General features: G+C 43.7%; 1 protein-coding gene across 3 annotated transcripts in view; it reads right to left on the reverse strand.

Moving 5' to 3' along the window:
- The window catches only part of GPNMB (glycoprotein nmb), a 33,655-nt gene that overhangs the window by 19,258 nt on the left and 958 nt on the right, over positions 1-13,439 (reverse strand). For all 3 annotated transcript variants that reach the window (XM_008066191.2, XM_021716635.1, XM_021716634.1), the window contains 3 exons: positions 5,464-5,616; positions 4,628-4,771; positions 1,653-1,826 (listed from right to left, as the gene is read on the reverse strand). In XM_008066191.2, coding sequence (XP_008064382.1) covers positions 1,653-1,826; positions 4,628-4,771; positions 5,464-5,616 — 471 coding nt within the window. The remainder of the gene's footprint in view (positions 1-1,652; positions 1,827-4,627; positions 4,772-5,463; positions 5,617-13,439) is intronic.

The raw sequence follows: 13,439 nt of genomic DNA on the forward strand, positions 1-13,439 counted from the left end.
AGGTCAAGGCTGCGGTGGCTGGGAGCGGCCACTGCACTCCAGTTTGGGCGACAGAGTGAGACTCCAACTCAAAAAAAAAAAAATCTTAATCAAGAATACTAGTAAAGAAAACACCATAGTATTAATGGTGATAATCTCTCTAGTGTTATAAGTAATAATAGTAATTGTTGCTATTATTATTATTAGAGTTGGGGGGTCTCACTCTGTCACAGGCTGGAGTGAGGTGGCATGGTCATGGCTCACAGCAGCCTTAACTTCCTGGGCTCTGGTGATCAACCCACCTCAGCTTCCTGAGTAGCTGGGACTATAGGTGTGTGCCACCATGCCTGGCTACAATTTTTATGTTTTATTTTTTGTAGAGATGAGGTCTCGGTATGTTGCTCATGCTGGTCTCAAACTTCTGGGTTCAAGCAATCCTCCCACCTCAGTCTCCCAAAGTGCTAGGATTACAGGTATGAGCCACTGTGCCCAGCCAATTATTATTTTTATTTGCACTTTTTCTGCAGATTTCCTACAAATAGCATATATTTCTTTAATTCTTTTTTTCTTTAATTTTTTAAATTGGTGTCTCATTCTGTCGCCCAGGCTGGAGTGCAGTGGCATGCTCACAGTCACTGCAGTCTTGACCAGTTGGGCTCAGGCAATCCTTCTGCCTCAGTCTTCCTAGTAGCTGGAACTATAGACACATACCACCATGCCCGGATAATTTTTTTAAAATTTATTTGTTGTAGAGATGAGGTCTCACTAAGTTGCCTCACTAAGTTACATTAATGTAATGTATATAAAGACTTTTTAATGATATAGTCAGATAGTAAGCAAAAATGTATATGATTGTAAATTAAGATCTTAATCAAGAATACTAGTAAAGAAAACACTATAGTATTAATGGTGATAATCTCTCTAGTGTTAACTATAAGTAATAATAATAATTGTTGCTATTATTATTATTAGAGTTGGGGGGGCCTCACTCTCTGTCACAGGCTGGAGTGAGGTGGCATCGTCATGGCTGACCTGGACTCAGGCTGGTCTCGAACCCGTGGGCTAGGATAATTCTCTCACCTAAGCCTCCCAAAGTGCTGGAATTAAAGCGTGAGCCACCGTGCCCGACCCTCTTTAATTCTTAAAAATTCTTTTGAGAACATAAAAAAATTAATGAATGAATCAACAAATGCCCACCCATGTGCCATCCAAATAAATGCTGGTCTTTTTTCCTGTTACTGTTTTAGATAGAAAAAAATTGCATAGTTTTTTTGTTGTTATTTTTTGTTTTGTTTTTGTTTGTTTTAGAGATGAAGTCTTGCTTTGTTGCCTAGGTTAGTCTTGAACTCCTGGGCTCAAGTGATCTTCCCACATCAGCTTCTCAAAGTGCTGGGATTTCAGGTGGGAGACACCATGACAGGCCTAGTTTTGTTTTGTAAAAAAGACCTGAATTTTTTTTTTTCTCATTTTAACTCTTTGGTGTCCTGGAGATTTGACAAAGTTAATAACTGAGATTATATTTTTCTCTCTCCCTGTCCATCGATGCTCAGGAAAGTTAACAGAGTGACTGCCGCTAAACTTCAGTGTCCTCCTCAGTTTTAGAATAAGAAGAGAGTGGGTTAAACTTAAGGAAAAGTAAAGAAGAGGCTTAAGAGGGTTTATAAAAGCCCAACCAAGTGTGTGGAAGACGTAGACAAAATTCCATTTTCTCCATCCGTGGTGGTGAGGAAAAGGTCTCCCGTCAGGGAACACATGGTGATGACTCTGGTGGCTGTCATTTTCCCAGTCATCATCCTCGGACCATGCTGTCCAGTTGTAAACATACGGTTCAGCAGATAAGCCAGTCTCTAAACAGAGAAAGAAAAAAGCCACAATCATGATTGTGAGCTGGACTCAGAAAGCCCTACATGTATCACGGAATTAAGCACTTTCATTTTCTTCCATAATCAGTTTAAAAGTAGTCAGACAACTAGAAAATTCATATGCAGAATTTACCCAATGGTAGCTGTATTTTGGACTTGTGCGCTTTCCTGCCTGTATGTTCTATTTCAATAAAAGCTTTATCTAAAGCAATTATTCCAGAAAGTTCAATCTAGAGATATCATTCAGTGTATGTATCACTGCAGCCTCTTCCTATTGGGATCATAACTCAAACTGCAGAATGCTTTATCTTTTTATTTTGATACACTCTATCTGTAGCTTTTTTTCCTTATTCATTTGATATCATGACTCTATTTATAACTACTTCAGCATACACTATTCACAATAGCAAAAACATGGAACCAACTGTGCTGCCCATCGAAACTGGACTGGATAAAAAAATGTGGTACATATACACAATGGAATATTATGCAGCCATAAAGAAGGACAAACACATGGACTTTGTAGCAACTTGGATGGTTTTAGAGTCTATCATACTTAGTGATCTGTCACAGAAACAAAGAACAGAGTACCACGTGTTCTTACTCATCAGTGTACCTTGAACAATTATAATACTATAAGAAAGGGATTGGCAGTGGTGGGAAACTGCCAGGGGAGGGAGGGGCACACCTCATCAACAAGGGTACCTGCATAAGGAACATTTGTATACTTAACCCTGAATTGTACCCCACATCTTTAAAATACATTAAAAAAAAAAAAAAAGACTTCAGCACACACTTCCTAAAAATAAAAGCATTCTCCTATGTAACCGCAACACCAGGATCACCCTCCACAGTCTCACCAAGGTTTGCACACTATATTTGGGTGTACTACACCTGACTATTTGCCTCTTCAAATGATTCAGAAAAAATGAATGTCTCTCTCTGTCAATATAGATAGATAGATAGAGAGAGAGAGGTAGATTCCACAGACCCACAGATATAGATAGATATAGGTATTCAGAGAGAAGCAAATATGACAAGATGTTCAAATGATGGAATCTAGGTAAAGAATTGGGTGCCCAATGTACCCTGCTTTTGCATTTTCTGTGTGCCCTGTCTCAACACAGCTTGGTGATTCTTCTCTGCAGCATCAGCTCTGGCCCGGGCATCTGCCCTGCCAGCCAGTTCTGCATAAACTTCAGGCTGCCAGAGGCCCCTGCTCCCTCCCCTCGAGGTGCCTGAGCTAGTTCCTTAATTTTTTCTTTTTTCGAGTCAATGTCTCACTCTATCTCCCAGGCTAAAGTGCAGTGGTGTAATCACAGCTCACTGCAGCTGCAACCTCTTGGGCCCAGGTGATTCTCCCATCTCAGCCTCCTGAACACAGGTGTGTGCTACCACACCTGGCTAATTTTTTTTTTTGAAGAGATGAGGTCTTGCTATGTTGCCGTAGTTGGTCTCGAACTCCTGGGCTCAAGTGATCTTCCCATCTCGGCCTCCCAAAATGTTGGCATTATAGAAGTGAGACACCACTCCCAGCCCTAGCTCCATCATTTTACATTTCAAAAATCAGACCGCCATACCCTGGAGAGAAATGGGCGGCATCCTGGGCGTCTCTGCTCACGCCTGAACAGGAAGGGGCAGAGCTGGCTGGGGTGAGTGGGAATCCTGGCTGTTTCCCTTAAAGGGAATTATTTTGGGGCCCTTCTAAACTGGTAGACTAAGGTGTATGTACGGCGCATGTGGACCTGCCTGTGACCTAGAGTGCTTCCACTCTGCCCTAGGGACGATGCCATATTCTCAATATATTCATAACTCTGAATAGCTTATGAGTCTTTTTCATACCCTGTAATGGGACTTAGTATTTACCCACACTTTGGACCTTAGTGCTCTATGACAGAAAATGACCAGCAAAGAGAGAAAGGAAACTCCAGATTCCCAGCAAGTATGAAATACTCCCCCCATTGCCTCGACATTCCACTAGGAGCCAGTCTAGAAACTGCTTCAGTTAACTTGCTTACCAGGATTTGGTGTTTGACCTTCTTTCCCCATCCCTGTTAACTATTTCTTTCTTTCTTTCTTTTTTTTTTTTTTGAGTCGAGGTTTCACTCTGCAGTTTAGACACCACGGCCTCGGCTTGCTGGGCTCAGGTGATCCTTCTGACCCAGCCTTCCAAGTAGCTGTAACCACAGACACGTGCCACCATGCCCGGTTAATTTTTCTTGATTTATTGTAGAGATGAGGTCTCGCCATGTTGCCCAGGGTGGTCTTGGACCCGTGGGCTCAGGCAATCCTCTCACCTCAGCCTCCCAAAGTGCTGGGATTACCGGGTTGAGAGCTTATCTCTTTAAGAGCAAAGCAAAACCCAAATATACACATTTTAGCACTTGTGCTAGCCACACAGCATTTGCTTAAGAAATACTTGTCAGCAGAAATTAAACTGCTTGCAAACATCTGTCAGATTGGCTATTGTTTGAGTAGCCAAGAGTTCCAAGCCATACAACTAAAATCTGAGAATCAACAGGTATTTTCTGTCCAATCAACTGAACACTAAGAAGAAGCTGAGTGAGACAACGTGACTTTTTGAAGAGGGTTTCGAGCAGCAGAGAGCCACCAGTGTGCTGAAGCGGGTTTGGCTGATGTTGACTTTGATAAAGAGGCTGGGTAGAACCACACACTCATTCTCCCTGTCATCCAGCTTAAGGAGGAGGGTGACAAGCATTGTGTACTTATAGGAGCACCTGTGACCATGAAGGTTTATGAGATGGGTCTCTAGTAGGTGTTCTTACCATTTCTGCAGTTCTTCTCATAGACTATGTTGCCACTGGCATCTTCCTTTTGGCATCTGGGGAATACCAGGTTCACCACAAACGTTATATTTGAGCCCACCAGTGCTGGCGAGTCACTGGTCAAGACCGCCTGCACACGGCCTCCTAGGGCATAAAAAAGTGGCACTCAATGATCCAGTATCTATTTTTCCTTTCACTCATAAATAAACACTTAAAGTTACTAATAAAGACCAGAGATCCAATATACCTTTACATTTATTTTTTGTATTCCTAACTTTAGCCTTCAGAGCATAACACTCTAGAAGATAAGTTAAAAAGCAATCAGACCAGTTAAAAGAATTCTCTAACTGCAGAAAGAAAATTTACATAAGATCATAAAAAATCTGCTCCATTAGATTGAGAAGACAAGTTTTAAAAGTTTGTGTTTTTAAATTTTAAAACCAATAGCTAAAGGACCCATGCTTTGATCTGAAAGGAAAGATATTCACATGATAAACCACACCTTTAAGATGATGAAAAAACAGCTTTGGGGTCACAGGTCTTCTGAAGATGACCATTCCCGTGTTGGTTAAATAGGTTTAAGGCTAAACCTGCTTGCTCCTCAAAATATTCCAAGAGCTACCAACTTGGACATTTCTAATGAGATTAAAAATTATTTTGTGGCTTAGAGAGTGATAATGATGGAATAAGATTGCCAAATCCGGGTGCCACCCACTTGATAACTAGTGCTCTGTCATTCTCAGAAACACAAGCCATGCGATCTAAGAGGCTCTACAGTCTACAAGACCTACTAAAACAGGAAATGGCAGTTGCCTGGGTGGAATCTTCTGACTTACCTTTCCAGGAGTTCTTCCACCTCTCGTCCCCCCTCTTCCACACTGGATAGAGTTTTTCATTCCAGTCATTTTCATCAGAAGACCAGCCGTGTAACTGGTGGTGCTCTCTCATATAAGCCGGAGGCCTTTCATAGCCCAACACATCATGAAATCCTATATCAATATTTGAAAAACAAATTACATTCTTCATTTAGTAGTCATCCAACAGTGATTAAAGAAACTTTTCATTTTCATACTGTCGGAAAGCACATACATAATATATTCAATATGTCAGGTAAAGAGAGGGTATTTTTATAAAAGGTAACCTACTGGAAATACCTTGAATGCAAGCATTCATATCTCATCTCTGTATGTACTTTCAGTGAATCAAAGAAAAAGTCAATATTTCTATTGATTGATTTATTTATGAGTTGGAGTCTCACTCCGTCGTCCAGCCTCCCAAGGCGCAGGATTACAGGCTATTTAAAAAGCCAATTTTGGAAGCCAATATTTTTCATCCATCGCTTGGTTTCTATCCTCTGAATATCTGGATTTGATACAAACTGATGCCAATGATCTTCAACCCGTTTTTGCATCTTTTCCCATGCTGAATGACTCACTTGCTGAAGGAATGCCAGACTCAGGAACGCCTCCAAGATTCCAAGAGATGTGCTGGTTACTGGAGACAATTTTTAAAAATGACCCAGAAAAATGGTCTGCCTTGGGGAATGTTCCATATGCGCTTATGGGGTCCACATTTGTTGGGTAGAGTGTTTTCTTTTTCTTTTTTTTGAGTTGGAGTTTCACTCGGTTGCCCAGACCGGAGTGCAGTGGCCGCTCCCGGCCACCGCAGCCTCGACCTGCTGGGCTCCGGCGATCCTTCCGCCTCAGCCTTCCAAGTAGCTGGAACTATAGGCGCGCGCTACCACGCCGGGCTAATTTCTGATTTATTGTGGAGATGAGGCCTCGCCAAGTTGCCCAGGCGGGTCTCGAACCTGCAGGCTCAGGCAATCCACTCACCTTGGCCTCCCAAAGCGCGGGATTATAGGCTGATCCACCGAGCCCGACCTGAGTGTTTTCTTTTTTAAGATAGTTGATAAGGTTTTTTTTTCAGTGGGTTGAACTTGTGGCAAGATGTGATGGAGTGTCTCCCTGTTGTTGTTTTAATTTTCATGTTCCTATTGATTTTCTGTTATTTCCATTACTGAGAGGGACATCTTGAAATTTTCAAATATAATTGTGGATTTGCCAATTTGCCCATTTGTTCTTCTAGTTCTGTCAGGTTTTGCTTTGTGTATTTTGAAGTTCCATTGTTAGGTGTATACTATACATTTAAAATTTGAAGAATTGACTTTTTTCTCATTTAGAATTGGCCCTGTTTATCTCTGATAATATTTCTTGTTCTGAAGAATACTTGATATTAATGTTTAGTGTTTAACTGCATATTTTTTTCCATACTTTTACTTTAAAAAAGAATGTTTAGATTGATTTATATTCCTTCTCATCTTTTTACTTTAACCTTAAGTGCATTTTTAAATTTTTATACTTAATTTTTGAGTTGGAGTCTCACACTATTGACCAGGTTAATGTAGTGTCACCATCATGGCTCCCCTTGGCCTTGATTGCCTGGGCTCAGGCGTTCAATCCTTCTACTTCAGCCTCCCAAGTAGCTGGAACTACAAGTGCATGCCACCACATCCAGCTAATTTTTTGATTTTTTGTAGAGATGAGGTCTTACTATCTTGCCTGGGCTGGTCTCGAACTCCTGGGCTCAAGCGATCCTCCCACCTTGGCTTCCCAAAGTGCTGGGATTACAGGCATGAGGTACTGCACTTGGCCCTATGTGCATTTTTATATTTGGGCTAGGTTTCTTCCAGGCAGCCTATAGTTGGTTGTGCTTTTTTTCATCTAGTATGACAATCTCTACCTATTATTTGAAATGTTTAAATGTACATTGAATATAATTATCAATATTATGAAATGTAAGTGTACCATTTTGTTATTCGTTTCCTATCTATTCCATCTATTCTTTTTTCCTTTTTTCTTCTTTCCTGTTCTTTTTGGATTGTATTTGGATTTTATTTTATCACCACTACTGACTTGTTAGCTATACCTCTTTGATTCTGTTTTGAGTGGTTGTTCTTGGGTTTTGGGGTTTTTTTTTTTTTTTTGAGTTGGAGTCTCACTCTGTTGCCCAGACTGGAGTGCAGTGGCCGCTCCCGGCCACCACAGCCTCGACCTGCTGGGCTCCAGCGATCCTTCCGCCTCAGCCTTCCAAGTAGCTGGAACTACAGGTGTGCACTACCATGCCCGGTTAATTTTTGATTTATGTAGAGATGAGGTCTCGCCAAGTTGCCCAGGCGGGTCTCAAACCTGCGGGCTCAGGCAATCCACTCACCTCAGCCTCCCAAAGGCGCAGGATTACAGGCTGAGCCACAGAGCCCGGCTCACTCTTGGGTTTTTAACATAATTGCTCTTTTAAAATTCTTTCTAATCTTGAGTTGGTGTCTGCCTTTTTGTCTCGCCTGACAACTCTGGTGGTCACACAGTCTCTTTCTTTGAGAAAAAAAAAAAGAAAACCAGAAAACTCTGACAAAAGATAACAAGGAACTAAATAAAGAGAGATAGATTCCATGTTCTTGGAAAGAAAAATGCAATATTGTCAGAGTGTCAAATCTATCTAACCACCCAAAGTAGCCAACACGATATTGAAGAGCAGAGTTGGAGAACTGATACTATCTGACTTCGAGACTTTTGTCTCGCCTGACAACTCTGGTGGTCACACAGTCTCTCTTTCTTTGAGAAGTATAGCAGACTGGTTGGGTGCCTACCCGGCAGCCGTTTCCTGCCTGCACTCCCTCTTTTTTCACCTCCTTACTGGCAGAGCCTCGACTTCAACAGTTCAAAATTCCAGAGGCTTCCTCTCCTAACTCTCTCTTACAACTTGGGCAGGAACAGATAATTCAATCCTGGCCAGTGAAAGCTGATAGGAAATCTGTTGGAAGCTTCTGAGAAAGCTATAAAAAGAGATGTGGGCTAGGTGAGGTGGCTTACGCCTGTAATCCCAGCACTTTGGGAGGCCAAAATGGGAGGATTGCTTGAACCCAAGGGTTTGAGACCAGCCTGGGCAACACAATAAGACCTCGTCTCTACAAAACAATTAAAAAATTAGTTGGACATGGCAGCACATGCTGTCATCCCAACTACTTAAGAAGCTGAGGCAGAATTACTTGAGCCCAGGAGTTCAAATTTATAGTGAGCTATGATTGTGCCACTGCACTCCAGCCTGGCAACAGAGTGAGACACTCTCTCGAAAAGAAAAGAAAAGAAAAGAGAAGAGAAAAGAGAAGAGAATGGAGAGACGTGAGAACAAAGTCCATTTTTCCCTCCTCAGAACTGAATTTGGAGACAGTGTAATGGCGTTAATGCCTGGAGCTGTGACAGCCATCTTTAACTGTAAATCCACAAACCTGAAGAAACAACCAACACATCAAGGTGTTAGAGTGGAAAGATGAAAAGAAATAGAGTCCTTGATGACATTGCTGAGCTGGTGCTCTAGTCCTGCACACCTCTGGACAGATCGCATGAGATAGTAAGTGTCTGACACAACCTGTTCTGTTACTCACAGCCAAAAGCTCAACTGTCTGTAGTCCTCAGCCAACTCCTAATCATATGCTACTAAATTGTTCTCACATTAATTTATATGGTCTTGTGACTTGGCCTGGTCATAGACTCTTAGAGGCCAGAAACTCTGTCTACTAATTCTCTTAAATCCTGGAAGAGGCCTCCAAGTTGTGGTATTGAGTGGGTGCTCAGAGAAGCCATATTGAACGTGCATTACTAACCTCTTCTCTGGAGGGTGAGAGAGCAGGTTATCAGGGAGGAAGATGCGATGGGAAAGGACATTGAACTAAAGTAGGAGTCAGAACCTGGTTTCTAGCCTTGGTTCTGCTACCGAACAGGCTGTGTGACCTCAGCATTCATCTCTTCTCTGGGCCTTCCAATGGGATGAAAACCAAATGTCCTGTGATTCTATGAGCTTGTTCTTTTTTTTTTTTGAAAGTGGGATTTACTGAGAGGACAGAAAAGCTCCCACAGTGGGAGGGGATCCAAAGGGGTTGCCCCGAGCTTGTTCTTATTTGAAAGCAGATACTAAGTGAGCGCCAAAAATTTGTGTTTATCAAGAAATGTTTATAACTGGAAATTCACTTGAATTGACTCATATGGAAAGAACTAGATTATTTAGTTCAAACCCCTTTGCTTTATAAATGAAGACATTTAGGCCTAAAGAAATAACCCTGATTCATCTAGGATAATCTTTAATTTAGTGAAAATGAAGACATATTTTTTTTTATTCCCAGGACTCTTTTTTTCCACTGTTCCAGGGAGTCTTTATTTTCCTCAGATTCTGAGAGAAAGTTATCATTTCTGGAAATATAATCAAAGCACAGATTTCTCCTCTGAATTTAAATGTCAGATGTCAAGGAAAAATACAAATTTAAAAGGAGAATTACAAAGGATAGACACACAGGTCAATGGAAGAGAATAGAAAACCCAGAAATAGATCCACACAAGTATGCCCTACTGATGTTCTTTGTTTTAAGAAACGGAGGTCTCTTTATGTTGCCCTGGCTGGACTTGAACTCCTGGGCTCAAGTGATACTACTCCCTCAACCTCAATCTCCCAAGTAGCTGGGACTAAAGGCACACAAACCCGCGCAGCTTGATTTTTTACAAAGGTGCAAACACAATCCAATGGAGGAAAGATAGCCTTTCCATCAAATAGTGTTGTAAAAAAGTAAAAAGCAGGTCAGGCATGATGGTTCACACTCATAATCTCAGCACTTTGGGAAGCCAAGGCAGGAGGATTGTTTGAGCCCAGAAGTTCAAGACCAACCTGAACAGCATAGCAAGACCTCGTTTCTACAAAATATCAAAAATGAACTGGGTGTGGTGGTACCCACACCTATAGTCCCAGCTACTTAGGAGGCTGAGATAGAAGGATTGCCACAGTCCAGGAGGTCAAGGCTGAGATGGAAGGATCGCCTGAGCCCAGGAGGTTGAGGTTGTGGTGAGCCATGATTGTGCAGCCGTGTGACAGAGCGAGACCCTGACTCAGTAAAAAAAAAAAAGTAAAAAGCATTGGTGAACTCTTGAGGATCTAAGGACTGGGCAAGAATTCCTAGACTTGACATCAAGAGTATGATGTAAAAGAAAAATTGGTAAATTGCAATTCATGAAAATTAAAAACTTTTGCTCTGTGAAACATGACGTGAAGAGGATCAAAAGGCAAGCTACAGACTGAGAGAAATTACTTGCAAAACACACTTTCAACAAAGGACTAGGGTTGAGAATCTATGAGGAATTTTAAGACTCAACATTAAAAAAAACCCAAATAGTTCAATTAGAAAAATAGGCAAAAGACACGAACAGATATTGCATCAAAGAGAATGCACAGATGCTCAACAAACACATGAGTAGATGTTCAATATCATTAGTCAGTAGAAAATGCTCCCTAAAACCACAGTGAGATATCACTGTCTACCTGTCAGTAAGACTAAAATAAACAATAATAACAACACCAAATGCAGGCAAGGATGTGGAGAAATTGGATCACACAGACCGTGCTGGTGGGAATGTAACATGGCACAGCCATTTCCGCAGTTTTTGTACAACTAGACATGCAACTACCATATCATCAAGAAATTATACTCATTGACCTCCTGGAGAAATGTAACTTATGTTCACACAGAAATCTTCACACGAATATTGATAGCAGCTTTATTCATAATAGCCCACACTCAAAGAACTCAGATAACCTCCCATGGTGAACGGTTCAACTGTGGCACACTCGTATCCTGGGGTGCTACTCTGTGATAAAAAGGAACAAACGACTGATGCAGTAACTTAATCTCCCAGAAATTATGTAGAGTTTAAAAAATAAAGCCAATCCAAAAGGTTCCATGCTGTATAATTTCATTTGTATAGTATTCTGGAAGTGACAAAGTTATAAATATGAAGAACCAATCAGTGGTTGCCAGGGGCTGGGGAGGGGTGGGCGAGGGAAGTGGCTGTGGACCTATAAAAGGGCATGAAAATCCTCTTGGGGATGGAACTCTATTGTGTTTTGTTTTGTTTTGAATTCGAGGTTCTCACTCTATTGCCCAGGCTGGAGTGCAGTGGCATGCTCACAGTCACCCCAGCATCAACATGCTGGGCTCTGGCCATCCTTCCGCCTCAGCCTTCCAAGAAGCTGGAACTACAGGCGCGTGCTACCACGCTCGGCTAATTTTTTATGTATTGTAGAGATGCGGTCTTGTCAAGTTGCCTGGGCTGGTCTCGAACCTGTGAGCTCAGGCAATCCACTTGCCTTGGCCTCCCAAAGTGCTGGGATTACAGGGTGACCCACCGAGCCTGGCCTGTATTACTTCTTACAACTGTATGTGAATCCACAATTACATCAAAATAATAAGCTGAATTTAAAAATAAAAAATAAACCCAATAGTAAGCATATTTTAAAAGGGAAAAAAAAACCCAATGTGTGTTTCAGGGTGTGGGGGAGGAGTTGTGAAGGTAAACACCACGTCCACCAGCACGGCTGCGGCTTCTCCCTCTGTACTTTGGGCCCTCTGCTAGGCCCACCAGCAGACAGGTGGTGACGGCTGGGCTGTTGTCAACTCTTTTGTCCTCAGCAGGGTGCGGTGACTCACGCCTGCAATCCTAGCACTTGGGGAGGCCAAGGTGGCAAGACTGCTTGAGCCCAGGAGTTCTAGACCAGCCTAGACAACATAACAAAAACCCTGTCTCTACAAAAGAATAAAATAAAAACGAGCAGGGTGTGGTGGCACAGGCCTGTAGTCCCAGCTCCTTGGGAGGCTGAGGGGGAAGGATCACCTGAGCCTAGGAGATGGAGGCTGCAGTGAGCTGTGATTGTGCCACTGCACTCCAGCCTGAGTGACAAAGTGAGACCCCAGTTCAAAAAACAAAACTGTTTTGTCCACACCTCGTCCTTCCTCTGGGGCTATGACTTGAGAGTGGTCGACAATCCCTTGTTTGACACACCGCTGGATCCTGCCCGCCCAGAATATGTAGCACAGTGCAAGGTGAACCCCAGAATGCCCCAGTATTGTTACACTGCCCAACAGGCTGGGGACCCCTCTTCAGCAGACAGCCCAGTCCCACCTCCTGCAAATCTGTTTTATTGAGCAAAGTGGCACTGGTGACGGGAGAGGGGGACCAGGTACCCAGTCCCCCCGACCTGTCCACTCTCTCTGTCCCTCCATCTCTTAGGGAGTCTACCCTGGGAGGGCCACCATAAGAACAATTGCGGCCGGGCTCGGTGGCTCAGCCTGTAATCCCAGCACTTTGGGAGGCCGAGGTGAGTGGATTGCCTGAGCCCGCGGGTTCGAGACCCGCCCGGGAAACTTGGTGAGACCTCGTCTCTACAATAAATCAAAAACTAGCCGGACGTGGTAGCAGGCGCCTGTAGTTCCAGCTACTCGGAAGGCGGAGGCGGAAGGGTCGCCGGAGCCCAGCAGGTCGAGGCTGCGGTGGCCGGGAGCGGCCCCTGCCCTCCAGTCTGGGCGGCACAGTGAGACTCCAACTCAAAAAAAAGAACAACTGCCACCACGCACGTCTCCCACGCCAGGCACCGTTGCCAGCGGGTGCCCCAAGGACCCTATTACCCAGTTTTGCAAACGAAGACACAAAAGCCCAAGGAAGCTAAGCGACTCCTCGCCCACTCAGCCCCGCGGCTACCAGGGACCCCACGTCTGTCCCACTCAACTCCCGGCAGGAAGTCAGGACCAAGGGCTGCCTCTTCCAAGGCGCGGCTGTGTGGCCCGGGCGGGATCCCTGCCCTCCCTGGGGCGCAGACCCTCGCCGGGGAAGCGGGACCGTCACAGCGCAAGGCAGCCCGGGCCGTCCCGGGGACGCGCAGGCACAGACGCTCGCCGCCGTCCCCGCGTGGGGGCCTCCGTCTCAAGAACGCGGGGCCC

Source organism: Carlito syrichta, unplaced genomic scaffold (assembly GCF_000164805.1).
Source record: "Carlito syrichta isolate Samal-C Ts95f unplaced genomic scaffold, Tarsius_syrichta-2.0.1 Scaffold308854, whole genome shotgun sequence".
NCBI lineage: Eukaryota > Metazoa > Chordata > Mammalia > Primates > Tarsiidae > Carlito > Carlito syrichta.